General features: G+C 47.7%; 1 protein-coding gene across 5 annotated transcripts in view; it reads right to left on the reverse strand.

The window, feature by feature from the left end:
- ZNF395 (zinc finger protein 395) overlaps positions 1-15,614 on the reverse strand; it is a 36,878-nt gene extending 21,264 nt beyond the window's left edge. The window contains exons 1-2 of one of the 5 annotated variants that reach the window (XM_060155763.1): positions 9,921-10,164; positions 8,835-8,874 (exon numbers count right to left, since the gene is read on the reverse strand). In XM_060155763.1, the coding sequence (XP_060011746.1) occupies positions 8,835-8,869 (35 nt within the window). In that variant the 5' untranslated portion in view covers positions 8,870-8,874; positions 9,921-10,164. Of the gene's footprint in view, positions 1-4,723; positions 4,800-8,834; positions 8,875-9,920; positions 10,165-14,719; positions 14,807-14,878; positions 14,936-15,565 lie in introns of those variants that run through there. The other 4 variants (XM_060155764.1, XM_060155767.1, XM_060155765.1 and 1 more) reach the window with 4 other exon arrangements.
- Between the last annotated feature and the right edge of the window lie 8,348 nt (positions 15,615-23,962).

Raw genomic sequence — 23,962 nt, forward strand, 5'->3', positions numbered from 1 at the left:
TATGATTTTGAAGAGATGCTATTCCCATAGGTGAGGAGAGCCCCAGATTTAAAAAATAATGTGTTGTAAGAAATAAGACCTGCTGCTCGCCTAAAAATGAAGAACAGTCATAGCGTCTTAGTAGCGCTTCAGTGTTTCAGAGTCAGTTCTAAGATAGCAGTGTTTTCTTGAAAACAGGTAGAGAACGCTTTATAAGGAAGCAGGGATAAGTAAAAGCATGCCTACGAACGTGCCATGTGAGAGGAGAGATGATCCAGCACTGTTTTCGTACGTGCACGGGGCACGCACACATGTGTATACATGTGGGTGCCTGCACTGTGGTTAAACCTGATTTGGCTGTACCAAAACTATGTGAGACGCAGGAGGCACGGAGATGCATGACTGCTGACTCAGCATCTTACCCAGAGCCAGCAGGAAGGAGGGAGCCAGCCAGGAGCTGAGTATCTCCGCAAGAACAAGCCTCCGAGAACTGACAGTTCCCTGCAGCAGTTTGCAGGGTAAGCTTCCAACCTGAACGTTAACCGCCAACGAATGCCTGAATGGCATTTGGGTTTACAGTCACTTTGATACACACATTCGAGGCTTCCTTTTTTTTTTTTCTGACCTCCTGGCAACTCAAGGAAACAGGGAGGGACAATTTAATCCCAATTTTACAGCTCAGAAAACTGAGGGTCCTCCAGAAGGCCACTGATTTGCCCGAGCTAGCCAGCTGGGGTGTCTGCAGCTTTCCCGGCCCCTCCCTGGACTCGTTCTCTCTTCCCCTCAAGGGGAGACCCAGCAGCAGGACAGGGGCTCGGGCTGGAAGGGCTCCACAGTTCCCAGCCCCAGTGCCTTCACATGGCCTTGTCTGATCCTCACAACGAACGCTGTGAGGAAGAAAGCGTGAGTTTCATTGGGAAGAAGGGATCTATTAGAGGCACTTACAATAATGAAAAGAGAAAGCTGGCAATAAAAGAACCACCCCCCAAAATATAAAACACAGAGGGGAGAATTTAAAACGCCTAACAGTCCAGGACCCATTAGTGTAAGGTCCTGAGTGGTGGACACGCCAGAAAAGTTCTGTGATCGTGATGCCTGAGGTGCCAACCCCGAGATACAAGAAGAGGGCCCCTTATGTTCTCCCCACTTTGAAGGCAGAGAAATGCAGGCTCTCTCTATTTTTTCACTCAAGTGGTTAAAGCAGAAAAACTATACGGAACTCAACAGTCATTTGAATGAATAGTCACATTCCCCGACTATGCTAAATAAACAGACGGTGGGGGTGCGGCAGTCGTAGGGAAGGTGAGAGCCACCTGGTGACTTTCCCGGCTGGAATCAATAGGTAATAAAAAGGCAGCAGCCCTCTACAGGGGTGGATAATCAGAGCACACAGGGCTGCAGGTGCCCGAGAAAGGAACCACCTGGTCCGGGGGCCGGGCCAGGAGTGGGAGATGCAAAATTATGGATGAGAAACCATGCACACGCAGACAGGATGGGCCAACGAGAGACACCAAACCAGAAGAGAGAAACAGGTGTGGGAAGGGATCAAGGTGCCCAAAATACCCCTCCAGAATCCAAGTCTCATCTGGGAGCCACCGGTGCCAAACCAGCCAGTGGGAAATCAAAGTGTAATCTTGGCAGTTATAAGTCACAAGATAAGAAACACGTGCTGTTGGGATGACAGAACGTTCTAGTGGCTGATAACATTTAAAAACCTGAAACAAGAGCTGGGTGCCAGAATTCGTTCCAAGACCAGGATGGCTGACCAGCCAAGGGAACAGACGTGTCTAGCCAGAAGGGCGATAACAGGCTTCCACAGATCAACTTTTAATCCAACTTCTCCCTCCCTTCTGACTTCCCGGCTGACTGTACAGGCTTTCTGTTTCAGGATGGCAGTGGCTCCTCAGGCTGTCACTTATCACCTTCTCCCGGGAGACTGCTCTGATCTCCTGGGATTGCAGCATCTCCCCCAGTACCAGCGGGAATGCTTCCCATCCCCCAGGAATGCTGTGGCTGAGGGGGAAAAAAAGTCTGGATACACCTGAGCAACTAAAACTGGCTCCTCAAAATGGAAACAGAATGTGCAAGAGAAGCTAACCCCGGGCACACTGCCGAGGGTGCCTCTCCAGGAAAAGGGCTCGTGGCAGCCCATCACCCTGACCTGTGTGACTTTCGGCAACAAGCCACCACCTCGGAGCCTCAGTTTCCTGCCTTGCCGTGAAAAATGAGAACAGTGCCCAGCATGGGAAAGGATCTCAACAGATGTGTTGCCTCCCCTGTTCCCCGATTTCAGACCAGCACTAGACAGGTAAATGACACGGTGGGCCACTCGGAGAGCTTAGGAGCCACTGTCCCGCTGGCATCTGGAAACTGAGGTTGCAAAAGGATATTCCACCCGAACCAGTAACACAACTGACTCTAAAGGGAATCAAGAAGTTGACCACGGGTGAGCCGCTGATGAACTGAAATCTCAACAGAACTGACTTCGGCAAGACAGGGGAACCGAGAAATCCAGCATATTCCATTCAGAGGCCAGCTGGCCACAGTGAACCAACCGCAGGGCTCCCTGCTTCGAGAGCTCAACACCCAGCCGGCCGGCTCTGCCCTGTGGCCCAAAGCAGAGCCCACGTGACCCGGCCCCTCACCTTGCTCTCAGCACACAGGTCCCAACCCTGCCCTCTTCTTCCAGCTGAAATCTCCATCTTGGTACCCTGCCCAGGGTGGCTCAAGGCCCACTGGCCGGCCTCCCCGAGGCGGAGCGTGACCATCCTCTGCGAGAACTCCCCAAATCTGACGCTCAGTCCCGGGTTCCAGCTGTCCCAGATCTGGATCCACATGCACCCGTGCAGACCTACACAGCACACAGGGCAGCACCGACTCACCAGAAACCCAGGGCAGGGGGAGCCGCAGAACCGAAACACCAGCGTTCTAAATAATCCGCCGGTACTCGACACACGTGCAGGCTCTTGCCGATGAACTGAACAGAAGAATGACGGAGCCTCAGCTTCAGACCCTGACCTTAGAGAACTTCAGGCCTCGCTGAGCTTCTCCTGCATCAAACACCCAGCACTTGTTTATTAAGGCACTTAACACGCTCCAGAGTGACATTCATAGATCTGTGCTGTATAATTAGTGTGAGGCCACACTTCGTATTCTAAGGACGGACGGAGAAGAATCACAGATGCGTTGGAGATCTCCAGCTAGGGAACGAACTGGGTTTAGAATTTACCATCCAGAGTCCACCACCGCTGCTCATTCATCCAGGGATTCTTCTCCAACACGCAGGCCAAAGTCCTCAGGGGGCCAGACAGAATTGACTGTGGGGCTAAGCGGAGCCCTTCCCAACACCCACCCTTCCAGCCAAACCGTGTTGAAGCATGGGGCCACACACTCGCACACCCTAAAGCCTGCCCTGTCTTAGAAAACAATTGCTTCGCGTCTGAGCCCACCTCACGTATGCCCGGCCTGCGTTAAATCTAAGCTTGGAACTGACCTTGTAATGGGTCTTCATTAAGATTTAAAATTAATGTACCCTGTTCCCTAGCAAGTCCCCTTTCTCAGGATCTCCCCTAGAGAAACACTGACGTGTGTGGCAAAGAGGCATGTACGGCCATGTTTATTGTAACAGCGTTTGTAACAGCAGAGGATTTGGAAATAACTTAAATGGCCATCAATTAGGCTAAATCAACCGACAGTTTAGCCTTCTGATTCTAAGGAAGGCTATGCAGGAGTTAAACAAAATCAATAAGACCTATACATATTGACAGGAAGCCATCCCTGAGATGTCGTGGGGTGGAAGGGGCCAGCACACTACTTAGTACTCCCAGTGCACTTAGCTTCTTTTAAGTTCTTTAGGTATAAATGCAAGTATGTTAAGCATTTGGAGAATACCAACAAACTCCTAACAGTGGTTAACCTCTGGGGAAGGGCTGGGATTAGGAGTGGTTGTCAAGGAAGATTTTGTTTGCTCTGGAAGGTTTGCATTTTTTTTTTCCCCTACAGAGAATGTGTTCAAGTAGTACTTGTGTAATGCAAATTGCACTTCACCATGTAATTTTTTTTAAAAAGCAAGAAACTGACCCTGCTCCGTACATTTCAGTCACGTGTTTGGGGGCAATTTCTACTCCAATCTCACACACGCTTCCTGGGAGGCTGAGCGCTCAGCAGTGCAAAGCAGTGGGCTCTGCAACACAGATCTTGTTTCAATATTAGAAGCCCAACTCTGTGACTCTGTGGACCGTTCAATTTATACACTAGTTCAAGGAAGAGGCAAGAAAAAAGAGAAAGGCCTGTCAGGGGACTTCTGGGTAATTCAAAGGGATGTCCTAGGAGCGATTTCAGTTCTTCTAGTTGAGCATTCCAGCTCTCCAACACCACACACACACACGCACGCACGCACATGCACACGCACGCGCACATGCGGACTTGCCAATAATGGCAGCCCTCGCCCAACCACACGTAATCCACACCAGGCCTAGCCGGCTGTGCCTCCGACTCTTCCATCCGGGAATCAGGATTTCTAACATAAATTCAGATCCTGTGGGCTAATGAGAAGGAAGACTCTGACCACCACATTAGAAAAGCTCCAAAATATCATTTACTCCCCCAGGGCCACCTAACCACACAGAATGCTGACTTTTCAACACAGACACTCCTCCACCTCCACCTCTTCAAGACACTACGTGAAAAGTCCTTAGAAACACAAAATTCTAATATTAAGGACCTAGGGTAGGGCAAAACTAACCTAGGGTGATAGACATCAGAGCTGTGGTCCTTCCAATCGGGGGGAAGATTCACTGGAAAAGGTCCCATGGAACACTTCGGAGGTGACGGAAATGTTCTGTCTCAAAATGCATTCGTCAGAACTGATCAAACAGCACATTTCAGATCTGAGCATTCCACTGTATGCAAATTACACCTCAATTTAAAAAAAAAAAAAAAAAAAAACTACCCCAGTACAGTTTCTCTGCTAGCTGCAGCAGAACTTTGAGCTGTCGTATCAGACATCTGAAATCTCTGTTGTGCTATGTAAAGAGCACAAGTACCATGGCGACAGTCACCATAAAAATAGATAACAAGATTAAAATGGATAGAGGACACAGGAATTTAAGAACGGCGCACCAGGAGCAATTCGTTTTCGGCAGAAGAAAAATAGAGGACAGGGAGTTTTTCATTCCCCCTGCACTTTGAAAAACAACCATTGAGTGTGGTTGTTTTTACTAAAAGAGTTTTATGGCTTCCCAGTACTCAAAGGACAAAAAAGGCTGAGAGCTGTTACTTCTTATCATATTTTGCCTTAAAAAAAAAAAGTATGATACCCTAAGTTTTTCCCATACCCACTGTTCTGTGGCCCAGGGAGCCGATTCACAGCAATGCGACAAAGCACAGATGACGTACCATATACACTGTGTGAGGTCCAAATGATACTGAGATAAAGGCGGCCTGGGCCCTTTATCGAGTGCACAAAGACTTCCAACTTTAGTTCCAATTACCAAGTTCTGCCTACATTTTTTACATACATCGAAAACTGACGCCCCCTAGGTGTGCACCCTGAAATTACTCCACATGAAGAGAGCACTTTCTTGCCCAATACTGACTTTTTTCAATTGCCAAAATGTAGGCATGAATCACTTGGCGACAGAAATCTTGTGTTCTTCTCCAAAAGATGAGATAAACCTCTGTTCTCCTTGTGAAGTTTCTCCAAGAAATGTTTGCTAAGTGACTTAGCCCTTGCAGTGTCCCCAGCAGCAAAAGAAGTAATCCAAAAATATCAGGAAGAAAATCTAAAATTTTTAAATGATCAGGGTGGATTCTAAATAAACCATACATTTAAGTAAAATTTAGGCAAAATTAAACGTCCACGTGTAAGCTACAAATAATAAAAGTGCAAAAACAAAAAAAATTTTCATTCAAACCACAAATTTACTGTCGGATAGCAACTAAACATATGCGTTCCTGGAAAATCCCACACAAAAGTTTCTTTAAATCTGTCTCTTGTTCCCTCTCTCACTAAGCCTACAGAGCAATCACAAGGTTCAGACTCGTCCCTGATGTTGGGATGGTTTTTAACGTGCTGCACCTGGTGACATAAATCTGCAGTGGAGAAAATGAAGGAGGAGATGGTCAAGGACACTCCCAGATCCTCCACAGCCAAGCAGAGGACCCAGGAGTCAGTTAAAGGTCCCCATTTTGATTCATTCATTATACTGAATACAACAGGCCAATAAACATATTAGTCTTCCATATGTCGATCTGTTTTATTTATTGTTATTTGCCATTTTCCACCCTACACCCACCTTCTTGCTTTTCCTAAAGACAAAATTCCATTTTCAGCAGCCCTGGGGCCACAGACTGAGTCCTGACCCACCTTGGAATAGTTCTCTTCCTCCTTTCTAAAATAACCCCAGGAGATTTCTTGAAAATGTTAGGACCCACTTATTAATATTTTTTTAAACAGCTTAAAATGATGATTTGACCCCAGTACGACACACTAGAGGCATATTCCATATTCCACATTATCTTTCAGCTTTGACAAGTCACACAATAACCCAAGAATTAGAAAGGACTCCGGAGGCCAGCCTAATTCCTGTTCTCTTCTACAGCACCCCGAATCCACAGCATTCAGCCCAACCTGAATACCTTCAATGATGGGGAGCTCACTACTCCATGGGCAGACATTTCCACTGTTGGTCAGGCCTGCCAGCAAGAAAATTCCTTTTCTGATAGAACTGAAATCTGCTCGCCCAGTCTTTAGGGTTAAAAGGAACCTTAAAGCTCATCACCTTCGTGTAATCATTCAGTGGATAAGGAATCATGTAATGCAATCATTCTACAGAAGAAGAATCTGAAGCTAGAGAGGATAAAGCAATTGTTCCATCCATCGGTCATACTCTAACACCAGAGCAGAAATGAACAAGTCGACTCTTTCCTATACCTCATAACCACGAAAATATCTGAAAAGTGCTACTGTGTACCCACCCCATGAATGTACTCCGGCCATTCCTGATCCCACAGCATCCTAGTCTCCTTCCTGTGGGTGAAGCCTTGTTTGTTCATGTTTCTTTTAAATCATGGCTCCCCAGTGTTCCGAATGTCACATGACCAGCAGAGGTCATTAAAACTAGACCCTGTGATTGGACTGATGAATTTCTGATCCAGTTATGAATGGGATTCAATTTCTAAAAAGCCTCATCCCACTCAGGGCTCACATTTAACTCATGAACAGAACAATCTCAAAACTTTTTTCCCGGGCTTCCCTGGTGGCGCAGTGGTTGAGAGTCCGCCTGCCGATGCAGGGGACACAGGTTCGTGCCCTGGTCCGGGAAGATCCCACATGCCGCGGAGCGGCTGGGCCCGTGAGCCATGGCCGCTGAGCCTGCGCGTCCGGAGCCTGTGCTCCGCAACGGGAGAGGCCACAACAGTGAGAGGCCCGTGTACCGAAAAAAAAAAAACAAAAAAACTTTTTTCCCACATGATCTGCCCCCTCCTCAGCACCTGGAGGACCACCAGGGTTACACTGTGCTTGTCTGTTTACCTGTCAGTCTCCCCCTTTCAATCAGATCATCAACTTCAGGTCAGGGACTGAGTCTTCTTTTTTTGACTCCAGTACCTCGTCAGTGCTTGACACACGCAGGTAAATACTCAAGATTAGTCACTAAATGAATCATCTAGCTTTACCCATCCTGTCCTTGAATGATAAAGTGTTTTTAAAATAGCAGTGTTCAAGAGAATGAAGAGACAAACCACAGGCTGGGAGAAAATATTTGCAAAAGACACATCTGATAAAGGACTGTTATCCATAATATACAAAGAACTCTTAAAACTCAACGATAAGAAAACAAACAACTCAATTTTAAAAAGGGAGCCAAAGACCTTAACAGATACCTCACCAAAGAAGACATACAGATAACAAAAACAGCACATAAGATGTCATCACAAATCATTAGGGAAATGCAAATTAAAATGAGATACCACTACACACTTAAGAGAATGGCCAAAATCCAGATAACTGACAACACCAAATGCTGGTGAGGATATAGAGCAACAGGAACTCTCATTCTTTGCTGGTGGGAATGCAAAATGGTGCAGGCACTTTGGAAGACAGTTTGGTGCTTTCTTACAAAACTAAACACACTCTTACCATATGACCCAGCAACTGCCCTCCTTGGGATTTATCCAAAGGAGTTGCAAATTTATGTCCACACAAACACCTGCATACGGGTGTCTATAGCAGCTTCATTCATAATGACTGCCAAAACTTGGAAGCAACCAGGATGTCCTTCAGTAGGTGAATGGATAACTACACTGTGGGACATCCAGATAATGGAATATTATTCAGTGCTAAAAAGAAATGAGCTATCAAGCCACGAAAAGACATGGAGGAAGATTAGATGCACATTACCGAGTGACAGAAGCCAATCTGCAAAGACTATATACTGTATGATTCCAACTGTATAACATTCTAGAAAAAGCAAAACTGTGGAGGCAGTAAAAGGATTACTGGTTACCAAAGGTTGTGGGGAGGGAGGGATGAATAGGCAGAGCACAGAGGATTTTAGGGCCGTGAAAGTACTCTATATGATACTATAATGGTGGGTACATTTGTCCAAACTCAGAATGTACAGCACCAAGAGTGAACCCTAACGTCACCTATGGACTTTGGGTGATTATGTCGCGTCAGTATAGGTTCATTAATTACAACAAATGTACCATCAGGTGAGGGATGTTGATGGTGGGGGGATGTGCATGTGAGGGGGGCAGGGGGTACGTGGGAACTCTCTGCACCTTCCTCTCAGTTTTGCTGTGAACATAAAACTGGTCTAAAAAATAAAGTATATTTTAAAAAATATACTTACATATATGGTAGTGTTTTTTCCACTGTGATATACATACACACTATAAGAAATACAAATAGTAAATTTAAAATGTATAAAAAGAAAGTCACTCAACTCATCCATTTAGAAGTAACCAATATTAGTATTTTGGTATTAGAATTTTTAGTGTATTTCCTTCCAGTCATTTTCTATGCACTTTGTTTCTTTAAGATTTGAAATCATATTGTAGATGCACCTTAACTTTTAGCAGAAACATCTGTCCATGTTATTTTAAAATTATTCCTAAACATTATTTTTAATGGCCATAATATTCCACCATTACGGAATATTAGTGGAATCACTTTCGGATTACTTCCAGTCCAGTCACACCACTGGATATTTAGGTTGTTTCCAATTTTCCATTATAGTTTAAGAAAAAAAAAACCCTCTAAATAATCCCTGTGCACAAAGCATCATCTACATTTTGGATGCGGTCTCCAGAAGCGGAATTATCCTACCAGAATGTATGAACATTACAATTCAAATTTTAAAAACGAAATCAGACTTTACATTTATCCCTTACTGAATTTCTTTTTTAAATTTGGGCCCTCATTCTGGATGTCTCTGAACCTTGGTTTATCTACTAAATAAGCAATTCCTCCCACCTCTACGCCATCAACAAACATACCTTCTGTATCTTGATCCACGACACTGGAATAAATGTTGAACAGCTCAAGGCCAAGAATAGAACCCTCTGGCACTCATTTTCAAACCCCTTTCCAGGCTGACTCGGTGCCACTAATTAACAGTTTTTGCACATGACTATCAAATTAAATTAATAACACCATTCAGCCCACATTCTACCACTTATTTAATATGGACCTTCATATCTTCAGAAATTGTTAAGTACTTTACTAAAGACAAAGGGTACTATAGCTGCTGCACCATTTCTCTGACCCAGTAACCATCATATAAAACAGGAAATGGGTTCAATTTGATACGATCTGGCTGACTTCTGATTATCCCTGCATCCTAAGGGCACACTTCTTCAAGCAATTAAGCAAAAAGCATTTCAGTTTCTACGTTTTTTCCCCCAAACCTGTATTTTAAAATAATCAGACTGCGTACCTGTATAAAGCAGGGTGGCTCTTATTCAGTCCCTGTCACCTGTGGCTCCCCCAGGGAAGGGCTCTGAATCACAGGTAGTTATGGACCCCCAGGGTAAACCAAGCTGTCTCAAGACCACAGAGATCTGAACTTATTCATTTCAGCTGGTCCCAAATCAGCCTCGTTCTCCAGGAGTCATTTGCATTCACACCTTGAACCAATTATTCCGTGGTCACTACGAATCCTGGCTTCTCAATCTCTGGATCCTGGAAGCCTACCCCCGGGCCCATCCTAGGAAGAAGGAAATAAGAAGTGACACAGCCCCTCTCCTTGCCGTTCCTTTATTACTGACTCACAGAACCAAAGCTCCTGAGAATCTAATGTCTTGCGGCACTTGGCAGCCATGACTCACATCTCACCAAGTTATTACCCCGACATCGTTCTCAGAGGATACGTGCCAGGAGCCACCAGCTAACCAGGTCAGCCTGAAGTGGAAAATGACAAGGCCTGAGAGATCTTGGGGTCGCTAGAAATTGGCTTCACCATAGAGAATACAGCCCAAAGCCGTCTCTAATTAGTACCATTCCAGTCATCAGAAAAATATTTCACAGTGCCAGCCGGCAGCAACTCAGAAAGTGCTCCTCACCTGCCCACCTGCCCAAAACAAATCATTTGCACACAAGGCTCTAAGATTCCATGTCACACTCCTACCCGAATCCCTGCGGTGGCCACCCAGAGCCAGGGACGCGATCCCAAAGTCCCTATTTGGCCTTCGAGTCTCTTGAAAACTCAGGTCACAAACCCAAAGGCCTGCAGGGCTGAGCAGGGAATTGACTTCGACTGGACTGAGGCAACAGAGAGAACGGGAACTGGGACGCCTGGGGGCCCCGGGCCATCTCCCGCCCACAGCGGGCAGCCGCCACTCAGCTGCACAGACCTGCCTGCTCTGACTCTTTACCAGAGTCCCAACTCCAGAGGTTTTCTGGATTGCTCCTAATTTTTAAAGACCTTTGCGTGGTCCCAATGACAACTCATCTGAAGGTTTGAACACATTCTTTGGGCCTCCCGTTTACAACCCTTCCACTGCCCTTTGATCCTAACCGACCTTTCCAGCCTGACGGCTCCCTCCTCTCCCAAGGACCTCTGTTCTTCACTCTTCCACACACTACGTACACCCCTAACTCCAAGCTGTGGCCCGTGATACACACCCCACCTGTGTGGCACCATGAGACACCCCAAAGGGTTCTTCCCAGACTTCCTTCCCTATTCCAGAAAGTTTTTCCAAGCCAAACAAGCATCGCTCCTTCTCCTGAGCCCTACGGCTACTTATTTTTCACCTTGGCCTTTCGTCATCTCGCCTTGCTCCTTAATCACAGGTGGATCCTATCTCTCCTATCCCTCAATCCCTTCCTCATGCTTCCTTCCACCTCCAGCACGACTAAGGGTAGCTCTGCCCAGGTGCAGCTTCCTAAGTGCTTCCTAGATATGAAAATGCTCTGTAGCTGTTTTTCCAACTGTGAGTTACGATCCATTACAGACTGGTTACATCGACTTAGTGGGAAACAATAAGCATTTTTAAACGAAAAATAATGGAATAGAAAATAAAAGTACCAGAGGAGACTGCACCAAGCAAAAGAGGTAGTACTCATGGACTTAAATTAGATTTTTACATACATGATTGAGTATACTAGGTCATGATGTAAATTTTATTTCCCAATGTAGGTCATGGTCGAAACAGTGTAGAAAACAGTGCTCTCTAACGAGTAGATTAGCTCCACCAGTGCTTCACGCAACGTTTTTTTTTTGACAGTCATATATTCTCTAAAAAGAAAAAAATATCTGACTGCTACCTCTCCCCACACGAGTCAGCTTCCCCTGCCAGTTCACTGATCCTGCATCTCAGAGAAACAGGGAGGCTAAGTAACTGCAATTACGTTCTCGCTCATTCTGCAACTTTTTGCAATCACCCTTCAAATTCACCAGCCCTCGGATGCTGCAAGTTGAGGCTTAGGGAATTTGTTCAGCAAATCACCCTAAGTCACCCTTGCAACAGGAAAGCAGAATTCAGAGCTCAGGAGAAACCCCAGCTCCCACTCTGCGGGCTGGTCGCTGGCTTCCTGGGAACTGGCAAGGGCTCTCTCTGGTTAGGAGGGACCTGGCCCTGGGAAAGGCACTATCCCTAGGCCCAAAATCTCCTTCCTCTTTTAGACCATCTTGCTGCCCCCTCATCTTGTTGCTTCCTCCATGCACATCTACAAGGGGACAACAGCACTAGACTGAAGGTCTCGGTGGAGAGCAAAATTCAACGTCATTTCAAAGCCCCGCAATGTATGTGCTTAGTGAATTCTATTCTACTTCCCTCCAACCTCCAATCCCACCCTCCTGGTTAGCGGAAGAAGTGGCCCATCCTCCTTGGAGCCTCATTTCCTCCGAGTTGCTTTACCAAATTCATGTTCAGGACCAGGTGGTATCTTCTGAATGGCAAGACAGAACAGAGCCTTCCAACTCAGACCCCCAGTCCCCCTCACCAGCATCCTCTACTGCCCCCCACCCCATGACCAAGAAGACACTCCTCGGAGTGCCTTCCCTCCCCGGCTTTGGCAGCCTTTTCCACCCTACACACCCTGGTTTCCCACCAACCTCAGAGCCACAGCTGCTAGCAGGACACCTATGTTTCGACGTCTTGGCAAACACAAGAAACTTCCCTGCAGCCTGAGTGTCAATTACTTCTCTCCAAAACACACATTTCCGATTTCTCAAGTTACCAACTACAGCAGCTCCAAGGCCCTGGCGTGTAATCAATTTCCACAAAGAATTAATTTCCATTCATCTCCTTCCTTCACCCTGCCCCTGTCAACAGATTATTTCAACAGTAATGCTTCTAAAATCCACCCTGTCTTCCATTTCCAGTTATCCCAGTCCAAGCCCTGGACACTCCACAACTGTAACAGCCTACTAACTGATTTGTCTCCTAACATTACTTTTAAAAATCTTCCCAAATACCCTTTCGTTACATCAGTCTCTGGCTCAGAAACCTTTACTATCTCCCCAGTACACACAAGGTAAAATGCAATCCCCCAGTCTGGCTTTCTAGGATGTTCACAACCTCAACCATTGTTCCTCTCTATCTTTATCTCCTACTGTTCAGGAAACATCCCCTGGTCTGGCCAAGGCCACCTCCTTGTCTCTCAGGAAAAGTCATGTTCATTTGCACCTCATGGCCCATCTCAAAGGTCTCACACTCCAGAAATAGTTTTGGTGATTCCTACCGTATTCCTTCTCTGAACGCCAACAGCACCCATTCTACACCTCGCAGTTTGCCAGGTCATTGTGCCCTATCTTGAGGTCTTATTTCCCGTGCTCAAGTCTTTCTGTCCCCCCGCCCCCCGAGGTTATAAACCCTGGAGGGAATCATCTCCTGTATCTTTTGCATCCTCCTCACTGAGATAACTGTTTGAACCTCTTCTCCTCCATAGTCCCTTTCTGACCTCTCACACCGGTTACTTCTTCCTCCCGTGCCTTTGGCCTTTGCCGGTTATCCTTCACGTGCATAACTTATTTCCTAACTTAGGATTCTAAGTCCATTCCCCAACCCTGACCTTGCCTTTGACAGTCCCCCTGTCCCGCAGCATTTGCAATCACTTACGCAGTCTGTGCACATTTTAACTTGAGCTCTCAAATCACTTCTACCTGGTCAGTAGGCTTTCTGAGGCCTTAGATTTCTTGAGTGTCTTTTATCTCCCAGAGAACCTGGTATGGTGCTGAGAACGCAGCAGCCCCCCAGAGGTACCTGTGGAGTTGAACTTAATTGCTATGTTTCCCGGTGTTTCAAGTTCCCTGAGACCCAGAACCTCTGTTTACACAACATCTTAGGAGGATGTCGAAAAGGCCTTCAATACCTGTTGATCACTCATTTCCAGGCAAAATGCACCAAATACACTTTTCTAGAAAAGGGGGTGTAAAGAACGGACCGATGGCCTGTAGGTAACCCCTGCACCTGGCCGCCTGGCATGAGAACGCCGGCCTGCGAGAAGCGCTCCAAAGCCACCGAGCATTGGCCCAGGCTGCCTGCAATCAAGGAGGCAGCGGGACCCCTCGCCGCCTGGCAGGTGGGCTTCTTCAGGTTACTGCGTCCGTCCCAAAGTGAAGGCGCTGAGCCCTGAATTCCCAGGCAGAAAAGAAAATGCTGCCTTTGAGATTGCACATGACAAACTCCCAGTCCAGGCCCCCACCCGGGCACCGCACATGCCCACAGTGCCAGTACTGAGGAGGGTCAGGGGCCGCCGCCGAGGAGAGGCAGGGTGAAGACGCGCAGAAGCAAGCGGGGGTGGACAGAAGGGCAGAAGGGGACCGGGAGGGTGGGGGCCAGTCCCCGAGGTGGAGGGTGTGTCGCGCCGCGCGTCCCGGAGCGCGGCACTCGCCCGTCCGGCCGCTCGGCGGAGCGGGCAGGAACGCGCGGGGCGCCGGGAGAACTGGGCCGGCGGCCCGGCCGGAAAGGGTCAGGGAGGGGGCAGGTCACCCTCCGGCGGAGAGGCGACTCCCGGCCAGCGCTCAAAGTTGGGGAGGGGATTCCTCGGCGAGCGCCGGCGGCGGGCGAGATAAACAAGGCGGCGCACGGGAGGGCGGGCGGCCACCCTCTCCCGGCCGGCGCGGCCACTGCCGCAGCGCCCCCGCGCCCCTACCGGCCGCTGCCCCGGCGGCGCCCGCCTCCCGGGCCCTCCTGTCGCCGGCCCGGCCCCCACGGGCGTGCGGAGCGTGGGAAGTTCCCGGGCCGCCCCCGTCCCCGGGCTGCAGCGCCGCGAGGTCCCCGCGCAGCTCACCTCGCCCCGCCACGAGCGGTGGCGCGGGCCGGGCAGCTCCCGCTCGGACAGCTCGGCTCGGCTCGGGGCTGCGGCTGCCGCGGCCCCCGCCCGGCGCGGCCCACCGCCCGGCTCCGCTCCGGCCGCCCGCCCGCCCGCCGAGGCTCCGTTCGCGCCCACCTGGCCGGCCTGCCCTCCCTCTCCGGGACACTGCGCTCACGTACGCGGCCGCGGCCACAACCCGGCCCGGATTCCCCGCCCGGGAAGGGAGCGGAGGCGCGCGCCAGCCAGCGAGCGCCGGGGCGAGGCGGGGGACACACCCCCTCGCCGCCCTCCCTCCGTTGCCCCCCCACCGCCCTCCGTCCCCCGCCCCCCTCCCCCGGCGCCGCGCGCGCACGCCGCCTGCGCGCGCCTCGCCGGCCACGCGCGCCCGCGACCCCCGCCCCAACACCCCCCCAGCGCGCGCCCGGCGTACACACCCCCGGCCGCTCGTAGACAGTGGGCGCTCAATAAGTGCCCGAGCGACTCCTCGCGCACATGCGCACTTGAACCTGACCGAGTGGTGACGCCCCCGCCCCCACCCCCAAATCGGACCCGGCGGCTGCAGCCCCGAACCAAACTTGAGTCTTAGCCTGTTTTCACTGAACCGGCCACCGAGCCAAAGTTTCTTGCTGTTGTTTTTCCAGGCCGGGCTCCGGGACAGGCTTCTCCGAGAGAGGCCGAGCTCGCCCCAAGGCGGGAAATGCCGCCAGCGGGCTCCGGGCTCCTCCGACGGGCGCTTGGCGGGGGCGATCGAGACCCAGGCCGCGCCGCCCCGACCCGCCGCGCGTGAGCGAAAGGCAAGAGGGAGGGAACGCTGGAACCAACCTTTCCATCTTCCTTTGCTTTAATGTCTTCTCCATTTTATGACATTTTACTCGATCTCACTCGTTTGTAGTTGTAAAGTGAGGCGTTATTTGCTGTTTCTGGAATTAACGTGAGAGAAAGTTAACTATTAGTCTTCAGCCCTTATGTAAACAATACCAGTTGCTTTTGGCACCGTTAGGCTCTGGCTTTTGTATAATTTGTAACAAGGAGAATTGAAGCTGAGCCATTGTGTTGCTCTGTGTTTTTCAGAGATAAGACCAGAGCCACACGGTAGTGAGAAGCCCCAGTACCGATATGTGTGAGCATATAGAGTCATATTCAAATAAGTTTAATGGATAAAAGAAATAAATCCCCTCCCCCCAGAAGTTTTAAAATATTTTTGGACATACTTGTTGAGTTTGCAGTCAGTTCACCTTCAATTTGAGGTATGCTGTTTTTCTTGCAGAGAGGCAGTGGGGAGTGTGTAGGAAAGGACTAAAGGCTTTGCAGTCAGACAAGCCTGGTTTGCAATCCTGATTTTACTGCTGAACTAGTTTTGTGATCTTCAGCAGGTTCTTTTATCTCTCTGAACCTCAGCATCTTTATCTGTAAGATGAAATAAAAAACATAGGTATAGTGCCTAGCTCACACCAAATAAACACGATATTATTTCCCTTCCCCCACCGTCCACCATTTGTTACAAAAGAAAAAAATCTAAAAAAAAAAAAAAAAAATTCCTATAGGACATTAGTTCTCAACTGGGGATGATTTTGCCCCCAGGAGACATTTGGCAATGTCTGGAGACATTTTTGATTGTCACAACTGGGGGTAGTGGTGCTCCTAGCATCTAATAGGTATAGGCCAATGATGCTGCTAAACGTCCGGCAATGCAGAAGACAGCCCCATACAACAAAGAATTACCTGGTCTGAATTGTCAATAGTGACATCGTTGAGAAATCCTGCTATAGGCTAATTCTGCCATCGAATAATTCACCAAAGACTGGTTCTACCTTTTAATTCTCATCCTCAAGGAAACATTCTTGTTTTGCATTCGAGAGCACAAGAATGAAAGCATTTGGGGGACCACAGCAATTATATTAATATGCAAAGCCTGCCCTTAACATGAAAATGCAGATTCGAATTTTACATTTTATTATTAAAGGAATATTTTACCTAATTAACAACCGATGTATGTGCCCTAATTATTAAGGTATCTTATGATATATTATGTATTACTACAAGTCACAAATAGCTTTTGGTTCTGTTTCCCTTTTTCCTCAAACAGTGGGTGTTTACTCACTTCTGCAGATTCAGCTCTCTGCTAAGTCCCTCACCTATCCTGAAGTTTATAACATAGTCCCTGCCCCCAAGGAATATCCAGCCGAGGTGGAAGTAGATGAATGCACATGCAACAATTAAGGAACAATACAAGATAGCATATAATTAAGCTTTAATTGCAGCACCCAGACTAAGGTGGCACAGAGGCGAGGGAAATGAGTTCCAGCAACAACACCCAGTGCCGCCTGGCTGAGGTGTTCTGTAAATGTTTGTTGAATGAAATGAAATAGCAAAAGCTTTTGACATGAGATAGGACTCCAGCTAGTATATAATTCCATTCCAGGATTTAAACTGCTAGACTCTGTAAATGGATGTTGGTGCCTGGCTGCGAGTTTATTTTTCTTAAAACATCCAGTTCAAACTTGTAACCCAACCTGTATATTTCCTAAAACGATCAAACTTTAATAAAATGGAAACAATCCTTCGTTTGACAACTATGTGAGTGCCTGCTGTGTGCAGCGTGAACCAAAAGAGTCTCTAAATTTGAACAGAACCCAGAGCTTGTTCTGTCTGAGACAGGCCATCAAAAGGCACGTGCTCTCTTACAGCATATATTGAATGAATATCCCCTTTGACTGCAGGTATGTACTTGTCAGTATGCATTCCACAGTTTTGCACATTAACACAGACTGAGAACTTTCCCTCACAAGCATCCATTCCCAAACACACACCCAGCGCTCAGAACCTCCACAGGGACTCCAGGCCCTGTCCTAAACACATACTGCGCAGCACACAGGACATAAAGCAGGAGGTGCTTAGAAAACTCTAACTGGTTGGTTTCCAATCTTGGCTCCAGCCCCACCCCCCAGAGTAGAGCTCACCCTCCCTGGAGGCTGTCCCATCCTAGAACTGCCCCTTACCTTGGCCCCCTATTAAAATGTAGGCATCTGGTACCTCCTTTCCATCAAAGTCATTAGCTTCTCAGAGAGCATCTCCCATTAAGCTGGGGTTCAGCAAAGCAGACCCAGGCCTCGTCTCATGTTATATGGACACATTTAGAGGAGATTTTCAGGGCACTGTGAGTCTGAAGTTGCCACAATCTCCCATCCCCTGATGTAACACTTTCCAGGCTTGCCTCCCTCCAATCCATGCTTTACACCAGCCTCTTTCCTCTGCTTCAAACTCCTCCAAGGCTTCCTGTAGCTTTTATAATAAAGTCCCAGCATTGCTCATTAAGATCCTTCATGGTGGGGCTCTTAATTAGTTCTCCAGCCACTACTTGCAGCTCTCCGCCTCCAGCCCCTTCACTCTGCACTCCATACATGCTAAACTGAACTTCTGTCCTTTGCCTGAACAGACATTTTCGTTGCTTGACCCATGCTCTTCTCTCCGCCCCGAGCACCCTCCGCCCCCCTCTCATGTCTTTATCTAGCTATCCTTCAGAGTCAGCTTAGATAGCACTTCCTCTCGCATCCAGTAGGACCTATACTCACTCCCCAGCCCAGTGCATTGGACCGAAATCTCCCTTCCCTTGTCCTAATTTCCCACAACACTGAACATCCTAGGAGGACAAGGAGTGTGTCTTGTCTCCATGGAATACCCAACATTTGGCAGAGTGCTGGGCGTGGGGTAGGCACTTGATAAACACTGGTGAGTAATGAATTGCTGGTTGGAACCTGGGGAGTGACTAGAGCTTTTCCATCCACGGTCCAGGCAATCCCTAGTTGGAAGCGTGCCTCATGCTGAGAAGATGTCAGGGCTGGTGAAGACTTTCTAACCACTTATTTAGAACGGGACGCAGCCTATGGAATGAACCGAGTTTTCAGGTTCCACCAGAGCCTCACTTTATACCTAACCTGGCTTCTTGAACACCAATGATCTACCTAACACCTCCACTTGGATATCAGATTGGATCTCAAATGTCCACGTCCAAAACCAGAGTTTGATTTCCCTCCCAAATCGGCTTCTCCCCATCTCGGTAAATGGCAATTCCATTTTTCTAGTTGCTCAGGAAACAAAGAAACAAGAAAAACCTTGGAGTCCTTTCTTTAATCCTTAACTCCTTTCTTTTTCTTTTACTACACATCGAATCCACCAGAAAATCCTGTTGATTCCATCTAGGAAATATATCCAGAATCAGTGACATCCCTCCATTTCCAGCCCTCCATCACTAGGCGGACCACCATCTCTCTGAGCTGGATTTCCACAATAGACTTCTACCGGCTCTCCCTCCTTTTTCTGTTGCCTCCTTACACTCTGCTCAACAGCGTAGTGGCCAGAGTGATCCTTTTAAAACCTAAGTCAGATCACATTACCATTCTGTTCAAAACCTTCAACTGCTTCCCACCTCCCTCACTGCAAGGCCCCCCAGTCAACTCTCTGGTCCCACCACCCACCACTCTTCCCTGGGTCCCCCAGTGCCAGCCACACTGGCCCCCTTGCTCTTCCTCAGACCCACTTCCAATTCAGTCTTTTTAAGGCTGTCCCTTTGGGCTGGAATGATCTTCCTCCAGATATCCACATGGCCAGCTCCGTCACTTGACTCAGGTCCCTGCTCAAAAGCACTCTTATGAGAAAGACATTCCCTCACTAACCTATCTGGATAGCACCACCCAACCATCCCTTGGCCCAGCTTTATTTCCCTTCTTAGCATTTATCACCACCTGACAGCCTGTTTCCACCCACTCAACTATACGTTCAAGGATAGTAGAGACTGTAGTTTTGTTTACTGTCTATCCCCAGCTTCTAGAACAGTGTCTAGCATATGGTAAACATTCAAGAAATAATCACGAGGGACTTCCCTGGTGGCTCAGTGGATAGAACTGCACGCTCGCAATCCAGGGGGCCCGGGTTTGATCCCTGGTCAGGGAACTAGATCCCACATGCATGCTGCAACTAAGATTTGCATGCCACAACCAAGGAGCCCATGAGCTGCAACTAAGGAGCCTGAGAGCCGCAACTAAGACCTGGTGCAACCAAATGAATAAATATTTTAAAAGAAGAAAGAAAGAATCACGAATCAAGGATCTGGTTAGACTACCAAAAAGTTATCCCTGAACAGGTTCCTATCCACTGCTTTAATCCCAACTAGTCCCTCCAGAATTTAGCTCTCCTACGTTAGGGCATCAGGATACCAGCAGCCCAATCGCCTGCCACTCTGCTTCTCATCCACTTAGACCAGGGACATCTATTACCTCAGTGATACACAGTTTGAAACACAGCTTCCATATCACAACCTCAAACCAGGCTATGCGTTTCAAATGAAAAGGATAATACTGCAAATTTTGCATTTGTAGCAGACTTTATCCTTTTCTTTTGATTTAGAAAAAGTACAACGTGTCCTAGTGACCAAAACAGACCCAACACCTAGTTTAAGCTTTTCATTCTAAAAGGCACAAGACTCAGGAACTCAAAAGAGAAAATCAGGGACTTCCCTGGTGGCGCAGTGGTTAACAATCCTCCTGCCAATGCAGGGGACATGGGTTCGATCCCTGGTCTGGGAAGATCCCCCATACGGAGCAACTAAGCCCGTGCACCACAACTACTGAGCCCACGTGCTACAACTACTGAAGCCCGTGCGCCTAGAGCCCAAGCTCCTCAACAAGAGAAGCCACCGGGATGAGAAGCCTGTGTACCGCAAAGAAGAGTGGCCCCCACTCACCGTAACTAGAGAAAGCCCGCGTGCAGCAACGAAGACCCAACGCAGCCAAATAGAAAAAAATTTTTTTAATAATAATAAAGAGAAAGTCGGTTGCAGTTATGCCTGAGGCAACTGGCATCTTCTCTCTGATCTACCCAATCTGTAAGGCTTTCCAGGAGAAGGTGGGCTTTGCATTTCATTGAAGAGATAGGATTGACAGGTTGCGAGTAGGCTGTTCAAAGCTTAAGGGTGTCCCTGGAGTAGCTGCTTACATCTGCACAGCCATACTTTTTAACAAACAAGCTCCCACATGTGTAAGGATACTCACAGACACACCCCAGTGCATAAACACCCAGATCCTTGCTTACTTCTTCCTAGCTCTGAAACTGGGAATACAAGAAACAGTGCATATTCACAAGGGGAAAAAATGAGCTGACTTTGGGAAGACAGACCATAAAGCCCTATAACTCTGGGTATGAAAGAATGTGTAAGCCCAGGCAGGCTCTCTGTGCACATCTGGTTTTTCCTTTTATGCTTCTGTGATTTCTATGACACAGGAAATCCATTCTGGAACAACCCTGTCTGCTTTCTAGTGAGGACATAAAAAATGATGATTAAAAGTATGTTCATCTCACTGTTCAGGGCAGGAAGATAAAATCCAGAACAGTACCAATTTGAGGGTGGACCAGCTCCAACTTCATCCTCCATGGTGCCCCAGGGGAGATGCTAGTAACTGAGACACAGGAATGAGAGGCCTAGGAAAAACTTTCTGCCCAGGCTTAAGACTATCTAGGCATGGCTCTCACGCTAAAGCATACCAGGTACGGGAAAATATCACGTAGTGAAAATACCAGTTCCGTCAACTCAACAAATACTATTGGAACCGCTCCCAGTCTCACTGGGAGTCCTTCTCCATTCGGCTTCCCCAGTGTAACCTTTGTAAAAACAGTCTTCTCATAGAAAGTCCTTAAAATGGGCTGAAGCAGCCAGCTTTCCCACTCCAGGAGATAACACAGAGCTGTTTCAGAGATAAGCAACATTAAATAAGGTGGAAAAAGACAGGAAAACTTAGACTGTGAAACTGAAGAAGACTGGGTCACACCCCAGTGGGGTTGGGGGCTGAAGTCATCTCACCCCCAAGGTAACAAATGTGATGAGAAAAGCAGATTGGGAGAAAAGAGAGATAAGTAAAGGCAAAACAACCAGTAAGAAGCAAAGCAGTGCCAGAAAAGTGTGCATTGTGAATGCACCTCCACGCCACCCCTTATTTTAGTTTCTTAGGTTCCAATCAACAGTAATTACTTTTCTGGGACTTTCCTGGATGTCCAGTGGTTAAGACTCTGTGCTTCCAGTGCAGGGGGTGAGAGTTGGAGCCCTGGTTGGGGAACTAAGATCCCACATGTGGCATGGCCAAAAAGCCCCAGAAAAACAATAATTACTTTCCTGCCCTGTGTTTTTTGTCATGTGATTTTGCTCTTAAGCCTTCTATTTTTGTTTTCCCTCCCATGGCAGTAGTACTCTCCCCACTCCACAGCTTCCCAGAGACGGGGCTGGTGGCCTTTTCTCTGGAGAACTTGCCAGAGTTTCATTTTGCCAAGCTGTTAACCCCCTCAAATACTAGCCCTACATAAAGTCTGAAACTTAGCTTCTCCTTCAAATTTAATTTTTTCAAATTGAAATCATTTAGTGACAAAAAATTTCTCCTCTTTCCATAGACCTGCCTAAACTAATTTAGATGAAAAGAGTGAGCCTTCCTGATCTTTGGTTTTCTGAAGAAAGTCAGTCAAATACTTGCCCAGGAAACCCATAATCTTACCTTGATAATATATCCATATAGTCACCATGGGGATTCTTTTTTTTTTTTTTCACGGTGATTCTCTACAATTCATCTAGCTTTAGGCCACATCCTGCCTTAAAAATCCTTATAATACATTAGAGTAGGGGCTTCCCTGGTGGTGCAGTGGTTAAGAATCCGCCTGCCAATGCAGGAGATTCAGGTTCGAGCCCTGGTCCAGGAAGATCCCACATGCCGCGGAGCCACTAACCAAGTGCACCACAACTACTAAGCCTGTGCTCCACAGCCCACAAGCCGCAACTATTGAGCCCAAAGTGCTGCAACTACTGAAGCCTCGCACCTAGAGCCCGTGCTCCTCAACCAGAGAAGCCACTGCAATGAGAAGCCACTGCACCGCAACAAAGAGTAGCCCCCGCTCACCACAACTAGAGAAAGCCCGCGCGCAGCAATGAAGACCCAGCGCAGCCAAAAATAAATAAGTAAATAAATATTAAAAAGAAATACATTACAGTAGAAATCCTGTGAGTTAACAAAATCCTGTTCAACTATCCTTTTGCGTTACCCACCTGGGAGCACTCCGATTTGCCAGTACTTGTTTTCGACACGGCCACTCACAATCTTCTCACTTATAAATTGTCGAATCACCAAATCCCAACTTTCTCCATCTGACAGTATAATTGATTGCATCTCAGATCACCCCTGATAAGCTTTCAATGATTCCTGAAGGCAAGAGCAGTGGCTAGCACCTCACCTAGGTTTTCAGCCATTTAGCATCCAAACGTGGGAGTGAAGATCTGCCATATATAGGAACCAGATTTCTTTCCAGTCCCAGACCACCCTAGGTTGTTATTTGTCGATATTTCTCTTCTTCCTTCATGGCTGTCCTCCCAATCCAAACTAATCGCCGAAAGAGAAAATTCACTAGCCAATAACCTGCCAAGCTTCTTTGACATGAATACTAAAAGCCAAAATGGCTGGGAAATCATTACTATCACATACTTTGGCATCCGCTGGTCCCACGGCCAACACGCTAACCCACCACTTGATAAATGAAAGTTATCATCGTCAGTGATTTCTTCTATGCATTGGGAAAGGTGCAGGAGGTGAGATGCTATCGCACCTTTAGTGAGTTAGAGCGGTGATGAAATGCTGATGGCAGACTTGTGAAATCTGGGTGACACAGCCAGGAGAAAAACCAATTCAGTTCAATAAAAGCCTTAAAAATAATATGTCTTTGTTGACATTTTCTTTAGGAGGAAAGCCAAGAAGGAATCTCATCTCACTACACATAACAAAGCTTCCAAAAATCCTCTTTTCAAGCTTCTGTCCCCCCAAATCCTACCCCCATTAGCAGCTGTCTCTCTCCCCTCCTCCTCCTTCTGTCTTCCACTGTCCTCACCTTGTTCTCTTTGTCTCCTTACTACCCCTTTCCCTTTTTCTCCTCCTTCTTCAAATGGATAAATAGCCTGCCCCTGACTTCTGTCTCTGAACTTTGTCAAAGACCTAGCAGCTGACTGAGCCAGCCAAGAATCCTCCCCGTGGAAGCCAGGGAGTGGCAAGGGATTGGTATCATATATATTGAAATTTTAATGTTTTTCTTTTCTGCTTCTCATGACAACAGTATCAGTATCAGACCAGTTCCAGTCTCTCAGGTGCCTCTATAGTTTTATCCCCAGACCCTTAGAGTAGCTGAAAAAGTATGTGA

The sequence above is a fragment of the Lagenorhynchus albirostris genome, chromosome 7 (assembly GCF_949774975.1).
Source record: "Lagenorhynchus albirostris chromosome 7, mLagAlb1.1, whole genome shotgun sequence".
In the NCBI taxonomy this organism is placed as follows: domain Eukaryota; kingdom Metazoa; phylum Chordata; class Mammalia; order Artiodactyla; family Delphinidae; genus Lagenorhynchus; species Lagenorhynchus albirostris.